We start from the raw sequence: 25,107 nt of genomic DNA, 5'->3' as shown, positions 1-25,107 counted from the left end.
TGGTAGAGGCAGCCCTCCCGCCCCACGCTGAGCCCTCCTCCCTTCCTGCAGCTGAGATGCCCCAACCTGCCTCCTGCCTCCTGGATGGAGGAGCATCAGCCCCAGAGCAGAGTCCACCCAAGTGGCCCTCCCTACAGGGCTGCCAGCCTCTGGTGCTTTGCAGTTCTGTGCAGGGCAAAGAAAGGCGGGTGGAGCTGGGCCCTGGAGGGCCCTCCCCAAGGCAAACAACCCAGAGAACCTGTGCACACACAGGGGTATAAATGGGCCCTTCTTGTGCAATGACACATCCTGTGTGGTCCTCAAGACGCCCACTGTCATGGAGGCCAGAGCACTTTGGCTGCTGCTGCTGGTCCTGGCCCTGGGGACCTCTGGCTGGGCTGAGCAGGACGTCGGCCTGTGTGAGTACCACTCTGGTCCCCGATGGCAGGGTGGGGACACAAGAGAGGGAGAGACTTGCAGGCAGGGTGCCCTTCTGTGGGCTCCAGAGTTGAGAAACCCTCATGCTTCTACTCCACGTCACCTTAGTGATCACCATTTGTCAGATTCAGACCTGTTCTTGCAGCAGCCCCACATAGAGGGTCTCATTGTCCCTGTGTCACACTCAGGAAACTGAAGCTCAAAGAGTCAGCATCTCTAAGGCAGCCCCCCTGCGGGTCAGGCTTGAAAACTCGATTGCACCCAGGGTGGCCCTGGGGACAGCTGGCACCCAACTCCCACTCTGGTGCCATCTTTGCCAGAGGTTTCTGATCATGCCATAGGACTTTGCCCAACATGCTGGCAGTTGACAAAAGAGATGAGGAAGGGACTGGTCCACAACGTGGCTCTGCGGACTGTCTTCCTGCCACCATGGCTTTGAAGCTCAGGCGGTGATAGGGACAAGTCTGAGGGCACGAAGGGGTGACCTCACCAGGTTCCCAAGACAGAGCAGGCTCAGGCAGCAGCTCCCAAAGTGGGCCACCCACCAGGGTCACCTGGGGGCTGGTCAGCTCCTCCTGTAAAACCGTCTCAGGGTAGAGCCAGGCCCTGGTGGATTTCAGAGATTGCCAGGGATTGCAACGGGCACGGCCCTGGGAAGCACTGGAGTAGAGGCTGCGGGCTGGCCCGGGGCTTTCCCAAGTGGTCCATTTCCTCAAGGAAGAGTCTAGTTGCCATGGCACCAGGTGGACCTTTAGGCACACGGAGGCAGGCCTGCAGGATTCGGGACGCCGAGTGTCGGGGCCCAAGGTGCAGCCCTGTCATGAAAAGCAGAGGCTATGGGTGGCGGGTGCCGAGGGACAGCTACAGCTGACTTCCCGAGGACAGGGCATGTCCTGCACATGGCCATTTCTAGACAGGGGGCAGGTGTTGCTGCTCAAACAAGGAGGGGCGCCTGGTCTGGGCTCTGGGGACCCGGATTCCCCAGGGCCTGCTGAGGTCCCAGGCTTCCTGACAAGGTGCAGGGAGCATGCCAATGAGAGCCAGCAGGGCAACACTGGGTCCCCGGGTGTGGCCTTCAACAGCCCAGGTCCTTCATTCCTGGGGACAGCCCATGCTCCAGGGGCAGGGAGGCGCCATCTCTGAGCTCAGAGTGGGCTAAGGGAGGATGTGAACTTCAGACTGAGGCCAACACCTGGCCCCAAGCCCTGGGGGCTCTGGCACTGACCTGGTGTTGTTTGGGCAGCGGAGGTCCAGTGTGTCTTCCCAGCCAAGGAGAGGGTGAACTGCGGCTACCCTAACATTGACCAGGAGGCCTGCACCAACCGCGGCTGCTGCTTTGACTCCAGCATACGAGGGGTGCCCTGGTGCTTCGAGCCTCTGCTGAAGGAAGGTAAGGCCCAGCATGGTGACCACAGGTGCCTGGTGTCTCAAGGCCCCATCCTTCCTGGGCCTGAGCATAGACATGAAGACCCCCAGAAAGGCCCATGTGCCTGGGCTTGTGCAGGACAACCAGCACTGTCACTGTGACTGTCTGTGTGGAGAGCCTCTTATCAGTGGCCCCCTTCGGAGGGCAGCTGGTAGCCACTGGCTGGTCCCTTTTTGTCCCCTTTCTATACAATATAAAAGGGACACTGTTAAAAGATGTTCTAGGTTAAGGAATCCTGTAGAAGGAACCAGATTAAACTGTCCCACAGAGAAGGGGAGATATGCAGGTGTGGAATGCTGAGCTGACTTTTGAGGCTATTTTCTGCAAACCAAGCACCCAGGGTCCCTGTCATCTGTGACTTGCTCACAGCAGCTGGTGGCCATGCTGGTGTGGTGCCCTGGAGCCTCCCTGCACCCCAACCTGCTGCTGACTGCCCACTGGGTGTGCCTCTCCTTCCTCCTCCCTCAGTGGACCAGGGGTCAGTGGGGGTGCAGCACAGCCCCCTCTTGCTCTGGGAGGGGCCCTGTGCCTGAGCCAACCACAGATGGCGTGAGCACAGGTGGTTTGCCATCCTGGCTCCATCTGGGCCCCACCCACCAGGTCTTGGGAGTGCCTGTCTGCTCAGAGCCATCTGGCCTCCCAGGGGCCAGCTCACCTTCTCAGGACCTGCCTTCCCGAAGCACCTTCCTGGAGTCAGAGCCAAGGGGCCAGACTTGGCTTTGTCCTGGGGCAGCAGGGAGGAGGCTGAGCTCCAGCTGCTGCAGCCTCTGACCAAGGATGGCGTTTGCCTCCGTCCTGAGCACAGCCAGGGAGGAGGGCCGGAGAAGGCTTGAGACCAGCCACGGAGCTGGCCAAGCCCCTGCTGGCTGTCCCCCTTCCTCTGCCTGCCCTCTGGGGACTCCGCCTCTTCTCTGAGTGCTGGCCAGGGGTCCTGCCAAGGCACACCTCACTTCTCCCCTGCCCTGATGACCTGGGTCCAGTTGTTTCCCCTAGTGACCCTCCATGGGAGAGGCAGCTGTCCTCACAGGCTGTGGGGACACTCTGTGTTTCCCTGGAACCCGGGGGAGGCTTCAGAGAGGCGCTGCCTTGGAGACCACCCTGCCTTGGCATCCAGGCTGGGCAGGGTGGGTGGAGGTGGCACCGCTCACCCTAACTTCTGTGCTTTGTCCCCAGAATGCGAGTTCTGAAGCTCTGCTCTCTGTGGCCTGGGATGGCACCTGCCTGTGGATGGTGGCTGGCAGAGGGGGCTGCCAGTCACGGCTCCCCCTGCTCTGGGCAAGCGCGTCAGCTGAACACTCGTGTCCAGGGTCTGCTGTCTAAAGAATAAAGCTCTCAAGCTCAGCATGAGGACCGTTCTTCCTGCCACACCTCTGCCCTGTGTTCCTCCCCTTGGCTCCTCCCTCCTACGTTCTGAGAACCATGTCACATGCACGTTGTTAAAAAGCTGGGCCTGCCTTTCTTGGGGAGAGAGAAGTCAGCAGTCCCCTCACAAATGGGAGCTTCTTGTATGTGTTGGCAGGTCAAGTGTAACCCCGAGACCCTTCCATGGCCTTCTTCCCTCTTCTCCTTCATGAACACGGGTCTGCTGTATGAGCCATCAACGAGTGTCACTGACCTCCCGTCCCATTCGGAGTCCTGGCCTCTGAGGGGAGGCTGTGGCCCGCCCTCCCTGGGGCAGCCTGGCTCTGCACTCACACTGAGAAGGCCCAAGTGTGCCCAGGGTGGGCCAACACTCGGCCCCCACGGGGACCGTCCTAAGGGGCGTCTGCCCTGTCATGGTGCAAAGGCCAGGAGTCCCCTGTGCCCACAGGGTGGGGTTGCTTGGTGTCCTCCCCCTGGGAAGGAGACTCTGGGCCCTAGGCAGCAGCCTTCATTCTGACCCTGTGCTGGACCCTGACCTTGACTCCCACTCCCTAGAAGTGCCACAGAACTGCCCTTGGCCTATGAGGGGCATCTCTCAGCTACTCGTCCTACGGCTGGGACTGAGAGGACCATGTCAGGAGGTCCTGGTCTTGGAATCCAAAGCCTTCCTGTCCCTTCATAATGGTGTGAGGTGCCACCTGTCTGACCTCAAGTGACCCCACACCTGGGCGTGCACCAAAGACCTGCCTTGCACCTGAGGAGGGATGCAGCCGGGCTCGCCTGGCCATGTAGCTGCCTGGGCCCTGTCCCCCACTCCTCACAGATTGCCCAGCCCTGAGGCCGAGCCCCATTACAGTTGCAGGATGCCAAGTTTCCCTGGCCCTGGGCCCAGCCTCAGGCCTCACAGCTGCTGAGACCCCTGGGCTGGTCAGAGCCTGAGCTCTGTTGACTTCCCTCACTGACCTGCATGTGCCCTCCCCCCTCGCCCTCCAGCAAGACCTCTGTCATGGGAAACTGTCCACCTGTGTCCCCAAAGCCCCCCTTGCCCTGCACCTGCTGTGCCAGGACTGCCCTCCCTGACCTGGGCTTAGGTGGCCCTGTGCTGTGCTCCACCTGGCCTTGGTCTCTTGTGCCCCCTCTGTTCCCTCGACAGTGACCCAGTGCCACCCCAGAGCCTGCATCTGGGCAGAGCCCTCCTCCTCCCCCACAGAGCTGCTCCCCTCTCCAGCTGAGCTTGTCCCCAGCTGAGCTAGCACCATGGCTCACACAGGTTCTAGAAGTTTCTCTCACTACTCTGTGTGTGCATTGAGTTTGCTACTGTAACAGGGTCCACTTTAGGCTTGGACTTGGCCCTTGCTGCTCTGCTACTGCTACTGGTTTTTAAAATGGACCTGTTTCTTTCTCTTCCTCTCCCTCCTCCTCCCTAATCTCTCCCTTTCCCTAATCTCAGGGGAAACAGGGTCTCCTTTCCTCCCCACCCTTTGTAGAGTTATCTGTCCCTGAGCCCATATCCCTATAGGAAAGCAGTAATCCAGACTTTGGGGATGGCTCCAGAAGATCTCAGAATTGACTATCTCCCAATTAACAAGTGAATTACAACTCCAACAGAGCACACTTTTTCCAAATGTAGGCTTTGAATCACCTCTTTCACAGTCCACTGCTGTGCCTGGGGGACAGATCACAGCTCTGAGACAGGATTTCCCTGTATTTCTCCTTTGCTAGCAAAGCAATAAAGCTTCTATTTCCTTTTTCTAAAACCTGTTTCCTCATCTTTGGATTGGCATCAGGGAAAACTGGCTGGGCTTTCACTAACAAGTTTGGCAACCCAGATGGGACTTGAGAGCAGCCTCCCCCTCTCCCCTGCCCTCCCCTCCCCTCTCAGAGACCAGACAGCAATACATGGGAGAGTTTACTTGTCCCAGCTGACAAACAAAGGCCACCTCTCCATAGGTGGAGAGAGGCAATAGAGACTTGGTTCCATGGATGTCATGGGGCAGGCTCAGGGGTAAGAGCCAGGCGGGTTGTAATGCAGGAGGTGGGGGGTGGGTTGGTGTGATGGGGAAACCTTTCTCAGAAAGGCCCTTGGGCAGGAAATCGAGACTCTTTCTTAAGATGGCGACTGTCACTTAAGGAGCAAAGCCACAAATCTTGTTTTCCCTTTTTCTCAAAATGGTGCCCTTGTTAGGTATTGGCATTGGGGACAAGGAGCCAGTTTTCAGCACCGCCCTGGAGTGCAAACTGAGACCCTGGATTCCACAAGTGTGGTCACTCTCTTGGGGACATCTGTGGCACACAGGAGCAGGAGTCAGGGCTCGAGGACTTGAGGACCTGGAGACTTTCACTCCCTTTTGGTCTGTTCCAGGTTCTCCCCTGTTGGTTGGCCTTGGGTATGTGGACCCTTTGTGGCTGTCTGTCTTTCTGTTTTGTACACCCATGGAGCTGGAGGTGGCCTGTCAGAGGAAAAGCAGTGTGAGAGATGGGCATGTGCAAGTCTGTCTGTTTCAACGAGGCTATCTGTCAGGCATGGTTTCAGGGATCCCTGTCTGTCCCTGTTCCTCTTTTTGGGTCTCTCTCTGGCCTTTAAGACAGAGCCATGCTGAGGGGACCTTATTGGCAGTCTCTGTGGAGAGGGATCATGGTATTCTCAGTGATACCATGGGGTCAGGGGCACCCCATCTACAGCTTTCACAGCTAAGACTCATCCCCACTGTCAACTGAGTCTACAGGTGTCCTGGGTTTTGAGCTCTCTCTCAAGCCACATCTAAAGCCCCCAAAACTTATCCACTTGTGCAATCAGATGTGGCCTCAATATCCTTTGTGCGATGACTCTAAATGGCCCTTTAGTGGCCCTCAGGATCCCAGTATCATCAGGGATCTTTTCAAGTATCCTGAGTGTTTGGGAAAATGGAAAGAGATCTCATACATTCAGGCCTTCTCCTCCCTTGTTCTAAGTCCTCTCTGCAACTCCTGCTCTCCCCCACAAGTCCTCTTAGCTCTCACCTCCCCTGCACCTGCTTCCAAAGGCACAGAAGACCCTCCCCAGGACTCCTTCTCCTTCCACCCAGCAGATGAGCCCTGCCATACCACAATTCTATTTCTAGTGAAGCCTCTGCAGCAATTCTCCCCACACCCCTCCGCCCTTCCCTCCTCCTGCCACATGCTCACGGATTACCAGCGCTCAACCCGCATCTCTGTGTCCTCTACACCAGGTGGCTGGGTGGATGGTGAAATTGGGTTCATGTGCCTTTCTCTTTGTCAGATCTTTCACAGATGGAAAAGCAGCTTGGGTCCTATACTTCAAGTCCCACCACATAGACCAAAGAGTTTCAATTCCTGACCCAGTCATATAAGTGGACCTCCCACCATGTCCATGTGATCTTGTCTACCACCCTCCAGACTCGCCTGCCACTCCCCTGATCCTCCACCTGACCTCAGGACCACCCCTCTTCCGTCTGCCAGTGTCTCCCATTACCCCGTTCAAGGTGGACCCTACTGTCTGGGATGTTTCCAGTCTTCTAGGGCCTCACACCCCAAGCCCATTCACATCCACCTCATGGTTTTTGCAGAGTGGCCCTTGTCAGGCTCCTGATATAAAGCCCTTCCTGTCCCAGGTGTGTGTGACTTGCCCTGGGCCACTTTACTTCCATTGGTGCCTGTGAGTCCATCAGGTTCCCCCATGGGCCTTGACCTCCCCTCTGGGGATTTGAGCTGCTTTGAGACCCTGGCCTGAGGGCGCAGGACCACCAACCTCCATTCACCTAGCGTTCTCCTTCTTCATCCACACTCCTTCTGCAGTGGGCACCCCTTTTCCTGACCTCTCTCCTTGTCATAGGCCTTTGGCAATTGCTTGATCCCTGGGTCATTAGATTTATTTGGAGCAGATGTAAAGGATCTCTAACCCAACAGTGAACCAGCTTCTGTTAAGGACTTCCAACCCCTCACCAAAATTGGGCCCTCTGGACTCAGCTTGGCCTGGCACCCCTGACAATCACCACTACCTAGTAACACCCCGTGCCCCTAACAAGGGTCCAGGTGCCACTCCTTCCCAGCAGGAAGAAGCTACAGAATATTGATCTATGCCCCTCCCCCATAAGAGTCCCAATAACAAACAAAAAATGGGGTGAAGGAAGGTCCTTGCTTAGCCTCTGGATGGCCATCTTAAGTGTAGCCCCCATTTTAAGATAAATTTTCCTTTCCCTCTGAAGGGCCTTTGTAGACAGACTCCCCACTTCCTCACACCAACCCCACCGTTCAGCACCCACCTTAGGACCTGCCCAGCTCTGATCCCTGAGCCTGCCCCATCAAAGTCCTGAACCCCGAGCCTGCTCCGTCTCCCCGTCTATGGAGAGATGGCCTTTATTTGTCAGCTCCCACAGGTGAACTCTGACCAGTGTCTGTCTGGCCTCCGTCCTTCATTCCTCCTCCTCATCTCACAGGTTCTAGCTTTCCTCTCACCAAGGAAACAGCTGGCCCTCATGGTCCTCCTCAGGGCCTTCACAGCAGGAGGAAGCCAGGTGTGGCTGTCACTCAGTCCCATTGAGGAGGGCTCCTTGGCACAGGCACAGGTCCCCAGGCAGCACACATCCCAATTCCCAGGAAGCACCCAGCCTGGCTCTCCCTGGCCCTACAGAATGACTGCTCTGCAGGTTACCGCACCTACCAACAGCCCCCATCAAACATGCCCGTGTGGTGGCACGAGGCACAGAATGTGCCCTGAGGATTTCCAGGTGGGTCCCTGCAAGAGACTCAAATGTCATCACAGCACCTCAGCAAAGACAGAGCGGACCTGGCGGTCACCAGTATCAAAGGGCCTGGGACTGAGATCAGCCCCTGCTCCCCACAACCCCCTCTTCCTGAGAGCTGGGGTTGGCACCCGGGGCCCTGCAGAGGGGACTGGTCTGCCAGAGGGGGCAAGGTCTTCATGGCTCATGCAGGTTGAGCCTGTTTCTCAGGTTTAAGTCTCTCCAGCTCATGTAGGTAGGCTGCTATAAGTCAGGTTCCAGGGGTCAGCACTTGTGTAGAAGGAGGAGAGGAGGGGAGGAAGAAAAGGAGGAGGAGGAGAGGGAGAGGAGGGAGAGAAAGAAGACGAAGAAGAGGGAAGAAGAGGCAAGGGAAAGGCAAAAAAGCTGGGCAAAGATGGATGTTTGTGTTCAAAGTCTACTTGGGCTGGGAGAGATCCAAGATGGCGGGCAGAGAGAGACAGCATTCTGTGTCGCCCTGTGACCTGGGACTCCAGTAGTGAGAATACTGCTTCTTTGGGAGCAATATTCCTGCTCCCGTGCAGGAATTATGGCCACTATGCCCATCCAGGGCTCCAGGGCTCAGCATCACAGAAGGTCTCCCACCATCAGACACTGTGAACCCTTTTACAAACCTACTGAGTATATTGTAGATAACAACTGAATTCACCATTTCTGTGATTGTGACCAAACTGCGAACGTTTAATTAGCAAACGTTTGTCTTCAGGGTGTGTATTATTTATATTGGGCTCTGATACCATTTCCTTCACCTCATAGGAAAGGTATGGGATCCCTATAGGGGCTTGCTAAGCCCATAGGGTAAAAATGGTAACGCCTTGGATTCACAGCCCTTGAAGGAAAGACACACAGCAATATGAAAAGAGAAGGGAAGAGAGTGACCCAAACAAATCAAGACACCACAGTCCTAGAATCCATGGCCAGCACAGCAGAAGAAATGACAGTCCAGGATGTACATAATTGAAATGTTCTGTGGAGTAAAGGATGATATAAGAGAGCAAATACAGGCACAAAGATCATTTTGACAAGAGCTACATGAACAAATACAGGAAGCAAAGATTACTTCAATAGGGAAGCAGAGGTTTTAAAATAAAATAATAACCCAGAAATCCCTGAAATGCCAGAAACAATAAACCAAATTAAAAGTTCATTTAAAAGCACCACCAACAGATTAGACCACTTGGAAGATAGGACCTCAGACAATGAAGACAAAATATATAGTAATGTTAAAAAGAATGTAGACCACACAGTGAAAATGGTAAGAAACCATGAGCTGAATATTCAAGAAATATGGGATAGCAAAAAATACATATATATAAAACAAAAAACAAAAAAAACAAATTTAAGAGTTATTGGGATACAGGAAGACATAGGGTTCCAAACCAAAGGAATGCGCAATCTATTCAATGAAATATTATCAGAAAAAATTCCAGACATGAATAATGAATTGGAAACCCAAATTCAAGAGTCTGACAGGATACCAAATGTACAAAATCACAACAGATCCACACCAAGGCACATTATAATGAAAATGACCAACATACAGAATAAGGAGAGACAAAGGAATCAGATTACATATGGAGAAAACCAATTAGGTTATGTGCAGATTTTTTTAACCCAGACCCTGAAAGCTAGAAGATCCTGCAACTACATATGTCAAGCTCTGACAAAAAAGGATGCCAACCAAGAATCTTATATCCAGCAAAGTTAAGCTTTAGATTCCATGATGAAATAAAAAGATTCCATGATAAAAAATATTAAAAGAATTTACAGCTAGAAACCGGCATTACAGAACATCCTTGGCAAAATATTCCATGAAGACAAAATGAAAAACAAGAATGAAAATCAGCAGAGGGAGGTATTACACTAAGGGGAAAATCAATCAAAGGAGAAACCAAGTCAAGTTAAATACCAAAAATAAACAAAAATTCCTGGGAATACACATCATGTCTCAATAATAACCCTGAATGTTAATGGCCTAAACTCACCAATCACATGACATAGACTGGCAGATTGGATTTAAAAAGATCTAACAAAATGCTGCTTTCAAGAGACTCTAGTAAAAAACATCCACAGACTGAAGGTGAAAGGTTTGTAAAAATCAAACCACTTACATGGACTGTGGAAGCAAGCAGGGGTTTCATCCTCACATCAAATAAAGTAGACTTCAAGCCAAAGTTAATCAAAAGGACATTTCATACTGCTTAAGGGAAATATTCATCAAAATGGGAAATCTACTTTCATCACACAAACTCTTCTTAAGTTCAAATAGACCACAACACAATAATTCTGGGTGACTTTTACACACCTCTTTCACCACTGGATAGATGATACAAACAAAAGCTGAACAAAGAAACTATAGAACTCAATAATACAATCAATAACTTATACTTCACCAACATTTATAGAATATTTCATCCTTCAATGAACGAATACACTTTCTTCTCAGCAGCACATGGTCCTTCTCTAAAATAGACCATATATTATGCCACAAAGCAACTCTTAGGAAATCCAAAAAAGTAGAGATACTACCCTGCATTCTATCAGATCATAATGGAATGAAATTAGAAATCAATGATAAAGTAAAAAATAAAAGATACTCCAAAACCTGGAGACTAAATAATATGCTACTGAATGAACAATGGGTTGCAAAAGACATCAAGGAGATTTAAAATTCTTAGAGGTGAATGAGAACACAGGAACAACGTATCGAAATCTCTGGGTCACTATGAAGGCAGTACTAAGAGGAAAGTTCATTGCATAGGGTTCATTTCTTAAAAGAAGAAAAAGTCAACAAATAAATGACTTAACATCTCACAACCTTAGAAAAAGAAAAACAAATCAACACCCAAAGCAGAAGACAGAAAATAATTAAAATCAGAGCTGAAATCAATGAAATTGAAACAGAAGAAGCAATTGGAAAAATTGCCAAAACAAAAAGTTGTTTCTTTGAAAAAATAAATAAAATTGACAGACCTTTAGCCATACTAACAAAGAGAAGGAGAAAGCTCAAATTACTAACATTTTGATGGAAAAGGAAATATCACAACAGACAATACAGAAATACAGAATATAATCAGAAATTATTTTCAAAATTTGTATTTCAAAAAAATAAAATGAAATATATTGAAGGCATTGACATATTTCTAGAGTCATATGATTTGCACAAATGGAACAGGATCTTATACTCAATTTAAACAGATCAATTTCAAGTGATTAAATAAAAGAAGCCCTCAGAAGCCTACCAACCAAGCGAAGCCCAGGACCAGTGAGATACACAGCCAAGTTCTACAAGCCCTTTGTAGAAGAACTAATACCAATACTGTTCAATTTATTTCAGGAAATAGAAAAACAAGTAGCACTTCCAAACTCATTCTGTAAGGCTGAATCCAAAACCTGATTCCAAAACCTGACTCCAATATCAGCCAAAGACACAGCATCAAGAAAATTTCAAAACAATATCTCTAATGAACATAGATGCAAAAATTCTCAATAGAATTCTGGCAAATCAAATACAAAAACATCAAAAAGATAGTGCACCACGATCAAGTGGGGTTCATCCCAGGGATGCAAGTTTGGATCAACAAAAGGAAATCAGTAAATGTAATCCATCACATCAATAGACTTAAAGAGAAGAACTATGATCATCTCAATAGATGCAGGAAAAGCATTTGACAGAATACCACACCCTTCATGTTCAAAACACTAGAAAATCTAGGGATAACAGGAACATATCTCAACATTGAAAAAGCTGTCTATGCTAAGTCCTAGGCCAACATCATTCTAAATTGTGGAATAATTATATATAATAATAGCTAAATTGTGGAACCAACCTACATGCCTGTCAGTAGCTGAATGGATAAAGAAAATGTGGTATATATACACAATGGAATATTATTCAGCAATAATAGAGAATAAAATCATGACATTCACAGGTAAATAGATGGAGATGGAGAATATTATGCTAAGTGAAGTTAGCCAATCCCCAAAATCCAAAGGCCAAATGTTTTCTCTGATAAGGAGGCTGATTCATAGTGGGTTAGGGTGGAGGAGCATGGGAGGATTAGATGAACTGTAGATAGGGCAAATGGTGGGAGAGGAAGGAAAGAGGCTAGAGGTAAAAAAGATGGTGGAATGAGATGGACTTCCGTATCCTAAGTACATTTATGAAGACATCAATGGTGTGAATAGACTTTGTGGACAAGCAGAGATATCAAAAATTGTGCTCTATATGTGTAATATGAATTGTAATGAATTCTGTTGTCTTATATAACAAATTAGAATTAAAAATCAAAAGAAGAAGAAAAAAATAAGCAATAACGATATAAAAAGAATGTCATTGGGCTGGGCTCCGTGGCACATTCTTATAATCCCAGCAGCTCAGGATCTTGAGTTCAGGAAGGAGGATCTTGAGTTCAAAGTCAGCCTCAGCAAAAGTGAGGCACTAAGTCACCCAGTGAGATCCTGTCTCTAATTTTAAAAATACAAAAACAGGGCTGATGGTGTGGCTCAGAGTTCAGAGCCCTAATCCCCCCTAAAAAAAGTACTTGTATCCAAAGACCTATAGATGTTAGCAGTGGATGTCTCTGTACAGAGGGGTGTTACATATTATTTAATTTTAAAAACAAAATTCAGTGCATTAATAAAAATGCACTGAATAAGTGTACTCTACATTTATTAAGATATAGTAGAGTAGTATGGTTTTGATAGAAAAAAGCAAAAAAAAAAAAAAAAAACCATCCACCTTTCAAGACTCCTGGGAGGATGTCAGAACCTGACTCAGGTGCTGCCTGCTTTCCAGCTCTGGATTCAGGGGCCTGTTGGTGGGCAGGGCCCTTCTGCATGGCTCCTGGCCTGGTGGCTGAGATGGCAGCCTTAGTGTCAGGGACCCAGTGCTGGTAGAGGCAGCCCTCCCGCCCCACGCTGAGCCCTCCTCCCTTCCTGCAGCTGAGATGCCCCAACCTGCCTCCTGCCTCCTGGACGGAGGAGCATCAGCCCCAGAGCAGAGTCCACCCAAGTGGCCCTCCCTACAGGGCTGCCAGCCTCTGGTGCTTTGCAGTTGTGGCCAGGGGAAAGAAAGGTGGGTGGAGCTGGGCCCTGGAGGGCCCTCCCCAAGGCAAACAACCCAGAGAACCTGTGCACACACAGGGGTATAGAAGGGCCTTCCTGGTGGCGTGGCACATCCTGTGTGTGGTCCTCAAGATGCCCACTGTCATGGAGGCCAGAGCGCTTTGGCTGCTGCTGCTGGTCCTGGCCCTGGGGTCCTCTGGCTGGACTGAGCAGGACGTCGGCCTGTGTGAGTACCACTCTGGTCCCCGATGGCAGGGTGGGGACACAAGAGAGGGAGAGACTTGCAGGCAGGGTGCCCTTCTGTGGGCTCCAGAGTTGAGAAACCCTCATGCTTCTACTCCACGTCAACTTAGTGATCACCATTTGTCAGATTCAGACCTGTTCTTGCAGCAGCCCCACATAGAGGGTCTCATTGTCCCTGTGTCACACTCAGGAAACTGAAGTTCAAAGAGTCCCTGGCTGGCCCTGGGGACAACTGGCACCCAACTCCCACCCCGGTGCCATCTTTGCCAGAGGTTTCTGATCATACCATAGGATGTTGCCCAACATGCTGGCAGTTGACAAAAGAGACGAGGAAGGGACTGGTCCAGAACGTGGCTCTGCCGACTGTCTTCCTGCCACCATGGCTTTGCAGCTCAGGCGGTGCTAGGGCCAAGTCTGAGGGCACGAAGGGGTGACCTCACCAGGTTCCCAAGACAGAGCAGGCTCAGGCAGCAGCTCCCAAAGTGGGCCACCCACTAGGGTCACCTGGGGGCTGGTCAGCTCCTCCTGTAAGACCATCTCAGGGTGGAGCCAGGCCCTGGTGGATTTCAGAGACTGCCAGGGATTGCAACGGGCAAGGCCCTGGGAAGCACTGGAGTAGAGGCTGCATGTTGGAGCCCAAGGTACAGCCATGTCATGACAAGCTGACGCTGTGGGGTGGCGGGTGGCGGATGCTGAGGGGCAGCTACAGCACCAGCACCTGGCTGACTTCCTGAGGACAGGGCATGTCCTGCACATGGCCATTTCTAGACAGGGGGCAGGTGTTGCTGCTCAAACAAGGAGGGGCGCCTGGTCTGGGCTCTGGGGACCCGGATTCCCCAGGGCCTGCTGAGGTCCCAGACTTCCTGACAAGGTGCAGGGAGCATGCCAATGAGAGCCAGCAGGGCAACACTGGGTCCCCGGGTGTGGCCTTCAACAGCCCAGGTCCTTCATTCCTGGGGAGAGCCCATGCTCCAGGGGCAGGGAGACACCATCTCTGGGCTCAGGAGTGGGCTAAGGGAGGATGTGAACTTCAGACTGAGGCCAACACCTGGCCCCAAGCCCTGGGGGCTCTGGCACTGACCTGGTGTTTTTTGGGCAGTGGAAAGCCAGTGTGCCATCGAAGGCAGTGAGAGAGTGGACTGCGGCTACCCCGAGATCAGCCAGGAGGTCTGCACCAACCGGTGCTGCTGCTTTGACTCCAGCATACGAGGGGTGCCCTGGTGCTTCAAGCCTATGAGAAAGCCAGGTAAGGCCCAGCATGGTGACCACAGGTGCCTGTCTTCTCAGGGCCCCCATCCTTTTCGGCCAAGTAGAGACGTAAGGACCCCCAGGAAGCCTCACATGACTGGGCCTGTTCCTGGGTCTGGGCAGGACAACCTGCATGTCACTCTCATTGTCTGTTGGTAGAGGCGTCCCGTCAGGGGCCACTGTCGAGGGCAGCTGGTAGCCCCTGGCAGGTCCCATTTGTCCCTTTTCTGTAAGATATAAAAGTGATGGTGTTAAAAGATGTTCTAGGTTATAGAAGGAACCAGTTTAAACTGTCCTACAGGCCTGCAGGATTCAGGACCCAGAGTGTCGGGGCCCAAGGTGCAGCCATGACAAGACAAGCAGAGGCTGTGGGTGGCGGGTGCCAAGGGGCAGCTACAGCACCAGCACCTGGCTGACTTCCCGAGGACAGGGCATGTCCTACACATGGCCATTTCTAGACAGGGGGCAGGTGTTGCTGCTCAAACAAGGAGGGGCGCCTGGTCTGGGCTCTGGGGACCCGGATTCCCCAGGGCCTGCTGAGGTCCCAGACGTCCTGACAAGGTGCAGGGATCATGCCAATGAGAGCCAGCAGGGCAACACTGGGTCCCCGGGTGTGGCCTTCAACAGCCCAGGTCCTTCATTCCTGGGGAGAGCCCATGCTCCAGGGGCAGGGAGGCGCCATCTCTGAGCTCAGAGTGGGCTAAGGGAGGATGTGAACTTCAGACTGAGGCCAACACCTGGCCCCAAGCCCTGGGGGCTCTGGCACTGACCTGGTGTTGTTTGGGCAGCGGAGGTCCAGTGTGTCTTCCCGGCCAAGGAGAGGGTGAACTGCGGCTACCCTGGCATCGGCAAGGAGGACTGCAACAACCGTGGCTGCTGCTTTGACTCCAGCACTGCAGGGGTGCCCTGGTGCTTCAAGCCTCTGAAAAAGCCAGGTAAGGCCAGCGTAGTGACCCTAGGTGCCTGGTGTCTCAGGGCCATCCTGTCCTTCCTGGGCCTGAGTGTAGATATGAGGACCCCTAGGAAGTCACGTGTATCTGTGCCTGTGCCTGTGCCTGGGTAGGAAAACCAGTATTTTCACTGTCATTATCTGTTGGTGGAGTCCTTCTATCAGGGGCCTCCTGCTGTTGTGGGCAGGTCACCCAGAGTACACCAAGTCCCAGTTTTGTCCAAATTGCAGAGTCTTCATTCCGACAGGCAGGGACTGCTTCCTACGGGAACAAGTTGTCTCATCAGAAAACAGCCTGTAGCTTCAACATTTTAGGATATTTAAAGACAAAAACCCCAATAACTACATCCAGATTGACGTAGCTGATAGCAAGCAGGTCGACAAGCTCAACTGGGCAGTGAGCAAGACAATGCAATGGGTGCCTTGGTATTTCCCATGGAACTAGCCAGGTTGGCAGAGCAGAAGCCAGCAGAAGGGACGTGGGTCAAAAGGACCCTAGTGGAGTGCAAGCTAGAGAATGGTTACTAATGTCTAGACAATCAATCTCTGACAAGGTACATTTCCCAAGAAAAATGGAAACCAAGGAGAACAATTTTACATTATATAAGAATTGCTATTTTGCGTTGCCAAGTAAACCATGGAGAAGCATTTTTTACATGATGTGGAGTCTTAGGGTAAAATGGAGTCTGTTTGGTCATTGCCCATATAGTCTGGCCCATAACTTTCTTCACTGGTTTTATGGAACTAATCAAATCATTATGTCATCATCATTAGTACATAGTTGATTATAATGAGTATGGAAGACTATCAGTTTTACAGATTGTGTCTTTTGTTTTATATATTTTATCAGACAATTAAAAATGCAGGGTCCAATTAGAAGTCCTCAGAGAATGTACTGGCTATAGCTGGTATAATCGTAGTTAGCCAGGAGGATCAGGAGAACAAATTTTGATACCAATTCCTTCATGTTTTCTTGTTTCTTCCCTTGTCTTTAATCATTTTCTGATCAGAGTTAGACTGTCTCTTACACTCCTGAGTGATTAGTATAGAAGCACATGTCTCCCCGGATGCCATAGGCCTCTCTGTTTTAAGAGCCAGAGATGTAAAGCTCTCCTGTTTTGTAATTACCACTCTGCCAGGGAATCTGGAGAGGTCTCCAGTCTGTTCACTGATTATTAGTTCCCCCAGATCCAAATCTACCTGTTTTCTCAGGGCTTTGAAATTTTCATTTCCAGTTAAAAGAGCTGCTGTGCCCAGGGGTTGAAAATCCTGCAACCCTTGGGCCCATTAGTAGGGGAACTAGGATGGGGCTGTTCTCCCAGGATGGTGTATGAACCCCAGATGGTTTTGTCTACCTTCTCCATTGTAGTAGCACCCTTGGGGAATAATGCGAACAGACACAAAATTTGTCCCATCCTGATGTGCCAAAAGCTGTAGGGACACGTGGGGAGTTACTCCTGATAGGCAGGCAGACCAAATACCTTATGAAGCCACGTGAGAATTAGAAGACGCCTGGGGTGTATTCAACACCTGGGTGGAAAGACAGGAATGTCCGTGATTGGAGAGTTATGTATTTGGAAACCTGGGAGAGGGAAGCATAAGCCTCATTCTTATAAGTTTCCTAATGTTGGATTCCACCTTTTGTAGTCCAAAAGTATATTAATTATAAGTGGCCATTGCGATGATTTTCTGAGCCAGAGAAAAACATGATTAACATTTTTTTGGACCTAAACTAGCCTCTATTTTGTGATTTAACCAATTATTTATCTATCCTAACCATAATTTCCCCCTTTAACATCAGGGACCTCCTACTGCTGTAAGGAAAAAGGACGATGGTCGCTCTTGCTGTTTTGAGCTGAGAGGGGGCCATGTGCAGTGGGGCAAGCAGTTTGGAGTCCCTTTTTAGAAACTGGATGGGTGGAGGGGTCCATGTTAAAAATCTTGTTCAGGAAGAACAGGTTGTAAATTCACCTGGGGGTGGAGACTTCCGTGAGAGGAAAGAAGAAGACACGAGAGCTGAAATAAGATCCATATGAAACAGCAATGCAGCATCTGGAACCTGTCCGGGAATATCACGAAAACGCTAGAAGTTAATAATTGTTTACCAGGAGGTGAAAGAGCTGAGAAATTGTCCCCATAGCAAGGCCTAACAAAGCCTAATAAGGCCCCTTTTGGGGGAATGTAAATCTTTAACATTGTCAGCGCTATCAGGAATGTAGAGACAGCATGTCGTTATGTTAGTTAATGTCATCTGATTTTTGTAAAATACCTTTATTGGCATGACCTCTGTGTTCAGTAGAGATCCCTGTATCCCTTAGGGCTAGGTAATTATGCTAGCAAACATTGATCATGTGTAGGAGCTTAGGAAGACCTGTAGGCCTTAAACTGATGAAAAACTTGTGGCTCTGGAAGTTTCTATTGAAAGTTATCAGGGATTCCTGCCTAAGAATCTCTCTTCTGTTGCCTCCAGCTTTGCTTATTCTTGGGGGGGGGCGGGCAGGGGAGCGTGGCTAACACCAGTGTACATCTTAAGTTATATTCACGTAACTGTTGTCTCTTTCTTTCTTTGAATGTCCGGGAATGGCTGTGCCTTGGGTTTAACTGTTCTTGCTAGGTGCCTAAGATCAAGCTGGTCAAACTGACCTTCTCCTATCCATTGTTAAGAGTCAGCTGATTTCCCTTGGGGGATAATCTTGGGGAACTCATGAGCAGCCTTTTAGCTCTGCTCGTGCCGTCTGTGTTAGGATGGATCAAGGTCTTGCTGACCACGTGGCTTCCCTTGGGAGCAGCAGGGATGAGCTTCCAATGACCCTCCTCTTTTGCAGCATGAGCACTGACTGGCTTTCCATTCTCCAGGGCTCTCATTAATCTCCTTGACTGGGAGGTTATGTGGCCCAGAGTTGCAACGCTCTTCCCCTTTTTCCTGGGTTCAGGCTGACTCAGAAGGCTAGAGCCAAATACTGGTTTTCTTGGCCTCTTTATTTTAACCTAAATCTTTAAGTCTTGGCCTTAAACACCCAGCAAGTCAGGCTTATCAGTCTTAAACTAAGAGGACTGGGCTTTAACTTTAAGGTTTATCTCTTTGCAGCTAATGTTATCCCCTTTAATTATTATCTGCCTTTAGATGATGGCTTATTATCTTGAATTAATTTAGGTTGTGTGTTCTTGAAGCACTACCTCTGCAAAACATTAATAGGCGACACTTATGAGGAAAATACAAAGTGAAATTAACAAGAGTAAAAACATATTTACTTTGTGTAATCGCTATCTTGAATTTGGCTGAGTTATACATTATATCCCCTGTTTGAGATCACAGTAACATTTAAAATAAAATCAATCTTTTGAATATGACTTTACACGAATTGAAGTCTGGCCTACTTTGAAGTCATTTTGACATGCTGTAAGGTGGGAGGCAGAGCCTTATCTCAGGTAAGGTGGGACTCTGCACAAATCTTGGGTAAAGTGCTCTAGTTCTGAAGCTGATCCTTGTCTCTCTTTTTAGGTATCATTTTATAAAATTTTCCTATTGTTTCACAGTCGGTATGAATGTTAGCTAACACAATATGACATACATCTAAAACATGAATCAAGGCTGAGAGCTTTTAACTTTCCTTTTGTGTGGAATAGTGGCAAAAATGTTTTATAATATTAACATTTAAACGGATCAGGCTCTCACGATCTTTTAAAATACCTTTAAATTTTAATATCCCAGGGTAAAAGGAAATGTAAGGTTTGGCTACAAAACATCACATGATATAAATAAATCCTCAGTAAAATCTGTTATCCTTACAAGTTTAAAGTTACATGAGACAACTTTAGTTGAAGAACAACATCTTGATAAAATGTTCCTTTAAATCTGATGTTTTTACATTAACTAAGTTTAACCTTTAAAGGAAAATGTAGACTCTGTGATGTAGAACAATTCTTTAAAATAACAGTTGCTGTTTAACCACAGATGTGCAAACCTTAATTTCTCCAAGACTAATTGCTCTAGAGAATAAAACTTAACAGACACAATGTAATTATTATTTCAAGAAGTCTTTGTCATTTTAACATATAGGTCAAACTTTGGTTTATATCAGTACATTAATATTTGTTTTTAGAGAACAACCTGAAATAGTTTTAACTATTTGTGTTACAAATATATAAAACAAACTTAGTTATACATAAACCTTTTAATATTTACCTTTTATTTATAGATTTTTATATTACTTAATTAGATCCCATTGCTCACTTAGATATATTGCAATTTTACTTTACCACATAAAGACTTTCTTACCAGGAGATATTTTTTCCCTTTTACTAAATACATTTTTATATTTAGAATCTTTTAATAATTTTTAATCTGTTGATCTTTCTGTTTATACTTTGAAATAACTCTTATAAATTGTTGAATCTGGATAAATTACTCTGTCTTAACAAGATGACTTACTTTATGTTTTTCACTGTACTCTAATTGAAATGCAGTTGAAACCTCTGGACCCCTTTGATATAGAATTATACCTGCTGGGACTTTTAACTTTAAGTAACCTTATTTTAGTGATAACACAAAGTAATTTAAACTCCTTTTTAATTTACCAATTTATGAAAATACAATAATGTTTAAGTATCTTACCTTATGGAATTTAAGAAGTTTAGAGTATTTGATATTGTATTCAACAGTTAGAATTTTAACTTTGTAAACCAATCAGATGTCTCCAACAAACACATGCATGATTAAATCCATAAATGTCAGATCTATTTTACATATATTTTTTTAAAAAATCAAGATATCAGACAAGTTCATTGAACAGTACTAGTCATCATTTTTTTTCCTCTTGAAGAAAAAATCCTAGAAACAATGGATATTAGATACTTTATAGACATTAACATTTTATTTAAATAGAATCATTTAAATCATATGACCCAAAGGTATTTGGATCCATTTTTTTAAATTTTAATTCATGAGTTCATATGTCAATTTTGGTACCAAATATATGTCGACATGGCAATACACGTAGACGCATAGTACCCTGGGACACCTACACAGAACAGACCAACAAAAACCCTGTAGGCTATTTCTTTAAAATCTATTCGATTCAGACTTAACCCTTATAAAATGGCCTTAGAACAAAGCTGAGTGTAATCAAAATAACATATTAACCTAGGTGTGTTGGATCAGAGTCAGGAATTTAACAAATACAGAATTTAAAAAAGCCTTTCTGGCCTCCGTACTGAGCTGGTCCCGCTCATCAAAGGTAAAGGGGTTAAGGGAATAGACAAATGATGGGGCCGTCTTCCTCCCTCAGGGAAGTTCCCAAAGAGGCAGCGCCACTGGTCTCCCTGGGAGAGTCCCCCCAGGTTGGGGTCCCATTCTAAACTGTTTTTTCTGGGTTCTTGGATGGCAGCCACCAAATTTCAGCCTGACATTGAAAAATCTTTGGGCGCTTTTTAATAGCGGGGAGTTATTCATGCTTGCAAATATTGAGAGACAAAAGCCATATTTCCTAGACAAAATTAGGCTTTTTTAACACAATTTAGAAATAATAATTTTATAAAACCCTTTAGTTCTAATCTGCCCTCTATAGGGACAGACATTGTCTACCCTCTTGGCCCATTTCCTAAATGAAGGCAATCTCTAGAATGCTCTTTTACCTTTAGTTTTTACTTTTTGACCAAAAAAAAAAAAAAAATTATCTGTTGGCAGCCGTTGACATTTTAATGCAAGCTTTAATGAGCACAGTTAAAACATTCTTAACCATTTTTTAGATATCAGAAACAAACTGAGGTAGAAATTAACACACACAAACACACAAAAGGGGACAAACAATAACAAAAACAAACAAGACAAAAACACAAGGCAGACAATCCAACCCACAGCAGATCAGGTGCCAAGGACAAACTTAACCCCAGGCCAGACAGACCAGAGAACCCAGGAAAAGCCAGACAGAGAACCAAGCAACCTCTTGCTAGCCGTGGATTCGGGTCCACGATGCTGCGTCCAGCTTTTCCAGAGCCTCTCCAGACACAGATCCGCACAGTCCCGACTTCCCTTCTCTGGGGAAACAGACGACTCTTGGCAGTTTTAGGAGGGTGAGGGGTTAGTGGAGGGATGGCCCAGGGCTGAGGAACGCCTCTCAGAAGCCTTCCCCTGGGTGGTCCTGAGCCATCTCTGGAACACTAGAAAAGTGGACCTCACCGGGGCCTCCGGCTGTTGTGGGCAGGTCACCCAGAGAACAGCAAGTCCCAGTTTTGTCCAAATTGCAGAGTCTTCATTCCGACAGGCAGGGACTGCTTTCTACTTGAACAAGCTGTCTCTTCAGAAAACAGCCTGTAGCTTCAACATTTTAGGATATTTAAAGACAAAAACCCCAACAACTACATCCAGATTGACGTAGCTGATAGCAAGCAGGTAGAGAAGCTCAACTGGGCAGTGAGCAAGACAATGCAATGGGTGCCTTGGTATTTCCCATGGAACTAGCCAGGTTGGCAGAGCAGAAGCCAGCAGAAGGGACATGGGTCAAAAGGACCCTAGTGGAGTGCAAGCTAGAGAATGGTTACTAATGTCTACACAATCAGTCTCTGACAAGGTACATTTCCCAAGAAAAATGGAAACCAAAGAGAACAATTTTATGTTGTGTAAGAATTGCTATTTTGTGTTGCAAGTACACTATGCTAGGCAATGATTAATGGGTACAGAGCTGGGACTTTTCCAGGGAGAAGCATTTCTTACATGATGTGGAGGCTCAGGGTAAAATGGAGTCTGTTTGGTCATTGCCCATATACCCTGGCTCATAAAACGGCCAAGGGCAGCTGGTAGCCCCTGGCAGGTCCCATTTGTCCCTTTTCTATAAGATATAAAAGTGATGGTGTTAAAAGATGTTCTAGGTTATAGAAGGAACCAGTTTAAATTGTCCTACAGGCCTGCAGGATTCAGGACCCAGAGTGTCGGGGCCCAAATGCAGCCCTGTCATAACAAGCAGAGGCTGTGGGTGGCGGGTGCCGAGGAGCAGCTACAGCACCAGCACCTGGCTGACTTCCCGAGGACAGGGCATGTCCTGCACACGGCCATTTCTACACAGGGGGCAGGTGTTGCTGCTCAAACAAGGAGGGGCGCCTGGTCTGGGCTCTGGGGACCCGGATTCCCCAGGGCCTGCTGAGGTCCCAGACTTCATGACAAGGTGCAGGGAGCATGCCAATGAGAGCCAGCAGGGCAACACTGGGTCCCCGGGTGTGGCCTTCAACAGCCCATGTCCTTCATTCCTGGGGACAGCCCATGGTCCAGGGGCAGGGAGACACCATCTCTGGGCTCAGAGTGGGCTAAGGGAGGATGTGAACTTCAGACTGAGGCCAACACCTGGCCCCAAGCCCTGGGGGCTCTGGCACTGACCTGGTGTTGTTTGGGCAGTGGAAAGCCAGTGTGTCGTCCCGGGCAGTGAGAGAGTGAACTGTGGCTACCCTGCCATCAGCCAGGAGGAGTGTTCCAACCGTGGCTGCTGCTTTGACTCCAAGACTCCAGGGGTGCCCTGGTGCTTCAAGCCTCTGGAGGAGACAGGTAAGGCCCAGCATGGTGACCACAGGTGCCTGGTGTCTCAAGGCCCCATCCTTCCTGGGCCTGAGCATACACATGAAGACCCACAGGAAGGCCCACGTGCCTGGGCTTGGGCAGGACAACCAGCACTGTCACTGTGACTGTGTGGAGAGCCTCTTATCAGGGGCCCCCTGCGGAGGGCAGCTGGTAGCCACTGGCTGGTCCCATTTGTCCCCTTTCTATATTTTATATAAGAGGGACGCTGTTAAAAGATGTTCTAGGTTAAGGAATCCTGTAGAAGGAACCAGATTAAACTGTCCCACAGAGAATGGGGAGATATGCAGGTGTGGAATGCTGAGCTGACTTTTGAGGCTATTTTCTGCAAACCAAGCACCCAGGGTCCCTGTCATCTGTGACTTGCTCACAGCAGCTGGTGGCCATGCTGGTGTGGTGCCCTGGTGCCTCCCTGCACCCCAACCTGCTGCTGACTGCCCACTGGGTGTGCCTCTCCTCCCTCCTCCCTCAGTGGACCAGGGGTCAGTGGGGGTGCAGCACAGCCCCCTCTTGCTCTGGGAGGGGCCCTGTGCCTGAGCCAACCACAGATGGCGTGAGCACAGGTGGTTTGCCATCCTGGCTCCATCTGGGCCCCACCCACCAGGTCTTGGGAGTGCCTGTCTGCTCAGAGCCATCTGGCCTCCCAGGGGCCAGCTCACCTTCTCAGGATCTGCCTTCCCGAAGCACCTTCCTGGAGTCAGAGCCAAGGGGCCAGACTTGGCTTTGTCCTGGGGCAGCAGGGAGGAGGCTGAGCTCCAGCTGCTGCAGCCTCTGACCGAGGATGGCGTTTGCCTCTGTCCTGAGCACAGCCAGGGAGGAGGGCCGGAGAAGGCTTGAGACCAGCCACGGAGCTGGCCTTGCCCCTGCTGGCTGTCCCCCTTCCTCTGCCTGCCCTCTGGGGACTCCGCCTCTTCTCTGAGTGCTGGCCAGGGGTCCTGCCAAGTCACACCTCACTTCTCCCCTGCCCTGATGACCTGGGTCCAGTTGTTTCCCCTAGTGACCCTCCATGGGATAGGCAGCTGTCCTCACAGGCTGTGGGGACACTCTGTGTTTCCCTGGAACCCAGGGGAGTCTTCAGAGAGGCGCTGCCTTGGAGACCACCCTGCCTTGGCATCCAGGCTGGGCAGGGTGGGTGGAGGTGGCACCGCCACCCTAACTTCTGTGCTTTGTCCCCAGAATGCACGTTCTGAAGCTCTGCTCTCTGTGGCCTGGGATGGCACCTGCCTGTGGATGGTGGCTGGCGGAGGGGGCTGCTCGTCACGGCTCCCCCTGCTCTGGGCAAGCGCGTCAGCTGAACACTCGTGTCCAGGGTCTGCTGTCTAACGAATAAAGCTCTCAAGCTCAGCATGAGGACCGTTCTTCCTGCCACGCCTCTGCCCTGTGTTCCTCCCCTTGGCTCCTCCCTCCTACGTTCTGAGAACCATGTCACATGCACGTTGTTAAAAAGCTGGGCCTGCCTTCCTTGGGCAGAGAGAAGGCAGCAGTCCCCTTACAAATGGGAGCTTCTTGTATGTGTTGGCAGGTCAAGTGTAACCCCGAGACCCTTCCATGGCCTTCTTCCCTCTTCTCCTTCATGAACACGGGTCTGCTGTATGAGCCATCAACGAGTGTCACTGACCTCCCGTCCCATTCGGAGTCCTGGCCTCTGAGGGGAGGCTGTGGCCCGCCCTCCCTGGGGCAGCCTGGCTCTGCACTCACACTGAGAAGGCCCAAGTGTGCCCAGGGTGGGCCAACACTCGGCCCCCACGGGGACCGTCCTAAGGGGCGTCTGCCCTGTCATGGTGCAAAGGCCAGGAGTCCCCTGTGCCCACAGGGTGGGGTTGCTTGGTGTCCTCCCCCTGGGAAGGAGACTCTGGGCCCTAGGCAGCAGCCTTCATTCTGACCCTGTGCTGGACCCTGACCTTGACTCCCACTCCCTAGAAGTGCCACAGAACTGCCCTTGGCCTATGAGGGGCATCTCTCAGCTACTCGTCCTACGGCTGGGACTGAGAGGACCATGTCAGGAGGTCCTGGTCTTGGAATCCAAACCCTTCCTGTCCCTTCATAATGGTGTGAGGTGCCACCTGTCTGA

General features: G+C 49.4%; 2 protein-coding genes and 1 long non-coding RNA gene across 7 annotated transcripts; 2 read left to right on the top strand and 1 right to left on the bottom strand.

Moving 5' to 3' along the window:
* Positions 1-223: 223 nt before the first annotated feature.
* Positions 224-3,444, top strand: LOC144376518 (trefoil factor 3-like). Its single transcript, XM_078044691.1, has 3 exons — positions 224-398; positions 1,661-1,807; positions 3,017-3,444. Exons 1-3 carry the CDS (start codon positions 317-319, stop codon positions 3,028-3,030), a joined length of 243 nt encoding a protein of 80 aa, XP_077900817.1. The 5' UTR covers positions 224-316; the 3' UTR covers positions 3,031-3,444.
* Positions 3,445-5,101: 1,657 nt separating this feature from the next.
* LOC144376519 (uncharacterized) lies at positions 5,102-22,873 on the bottom strand. 5 transcript variants are annotated; one of them, XR_013437078.1, is made up of 6 exons: positions 21,415-22,873; positions 17,444-17,531; positions 16,954-17,054; positions 15,294-15,734; positions 13,562-14,750; positions 5,102-5,655 (listed from the first exon to the last, which is right to left on the bottom strand). It is a non-coding gene; the product is annotated as an uncharacterized LOC144376519 (long non-coding RNA). The 5 variants fall into 5 exon arrangements; XR_013437077.1 differs by having other exon boundaries at positions 14,357-14,750; XR_013437074.1 differs by having other exon boundaries at positions 5,102-14,750.
* Positions 13,123-24,380, top strand: LOC101977445 (uncharacterized). Its single transcript, XM_078044690.1, has 5 exons — positions 13,123-13,258; positions 14,375-14,521; positions 15,312-15,458; positions 22,860-23,006; positions 24,213-24,380. The coding sequence occupies exons 1-5, from the start codon at positions 13,165-13,167 to the stop codon at positions 24,224-24,226; spliced, it is 549 nt and encodes a 182-aa protein (XP_077900816.1). The 5' UTR covers positions 13,123-13,164; the 3' UTR covers positions 24,227-24,380.
* Positions 24,381-25,107: the final 727 nt, after the last annotated feature.

Source organism: Ictidomys tridecemlineatus, chromosome 3, assembly GCF_052094955.1.
Source record: "Ictidomys tridecemlineatus isolate mIctTri1 chromosome 3, mIctTri1.hap1, whole genome shotgun sequence".
Lineage (NCBI taxonomy): Eukaryota > Metazoa > Chordata > Mammalia > Rodentia > Sciuridae > Ictidomys > Ictidomys tridecemlineatus.
The sequence above is the reverse complement of the archived record's forward strand: the minus strand, read 5'-3'. Positions and strand labels throughout refer to the sequence as shown.

What these genes read in the sequence shown, in the direction of transcription:
- LOC144376518 (XM_078044691.1), top strand. Translation starts at nt 317, where the DNA reads ATGGAGGCCAGAGCACTTTGGCTGCTGCTGCTGGTCCTGGCCCTGGGG. An exon ending in TGAGCAGGACGTCGGCCTGT is followed by an intron (nt 399 to 1,660) that starts GTGAGTACCACT and finishes TTGTTTGGGCAG; the next exon opens with CGGAGGTCCAGTGTGTCTTC.
- LOC101977445 (XM_078044690.1), top strand. Translation starts at nt 13,165, where the DNA reads ATGCCCACTGTCATGGAGGCCAGAGCGCTTTGGCTGCTGCTGCTGGTC. An exon ending in TGAGCAGGACGTCGGCCTGT is followed by an intron (nt 13,259 to 14,374) that starts GTGAGTACCACT and finishes TTTTTTGGGCAG; the next exon opens with TGGAAAGCCAGTGTGCCATC. An exon ending in CAAGCCTATGAGAAAGCCAG is followed by an intron (nt 14,522 to 15,311) that starts GTAAGGCCCAGC and finishes TTGTTTGGGCAG; the next exon opens with CGGAGGTCCAGTGTGTCTTC.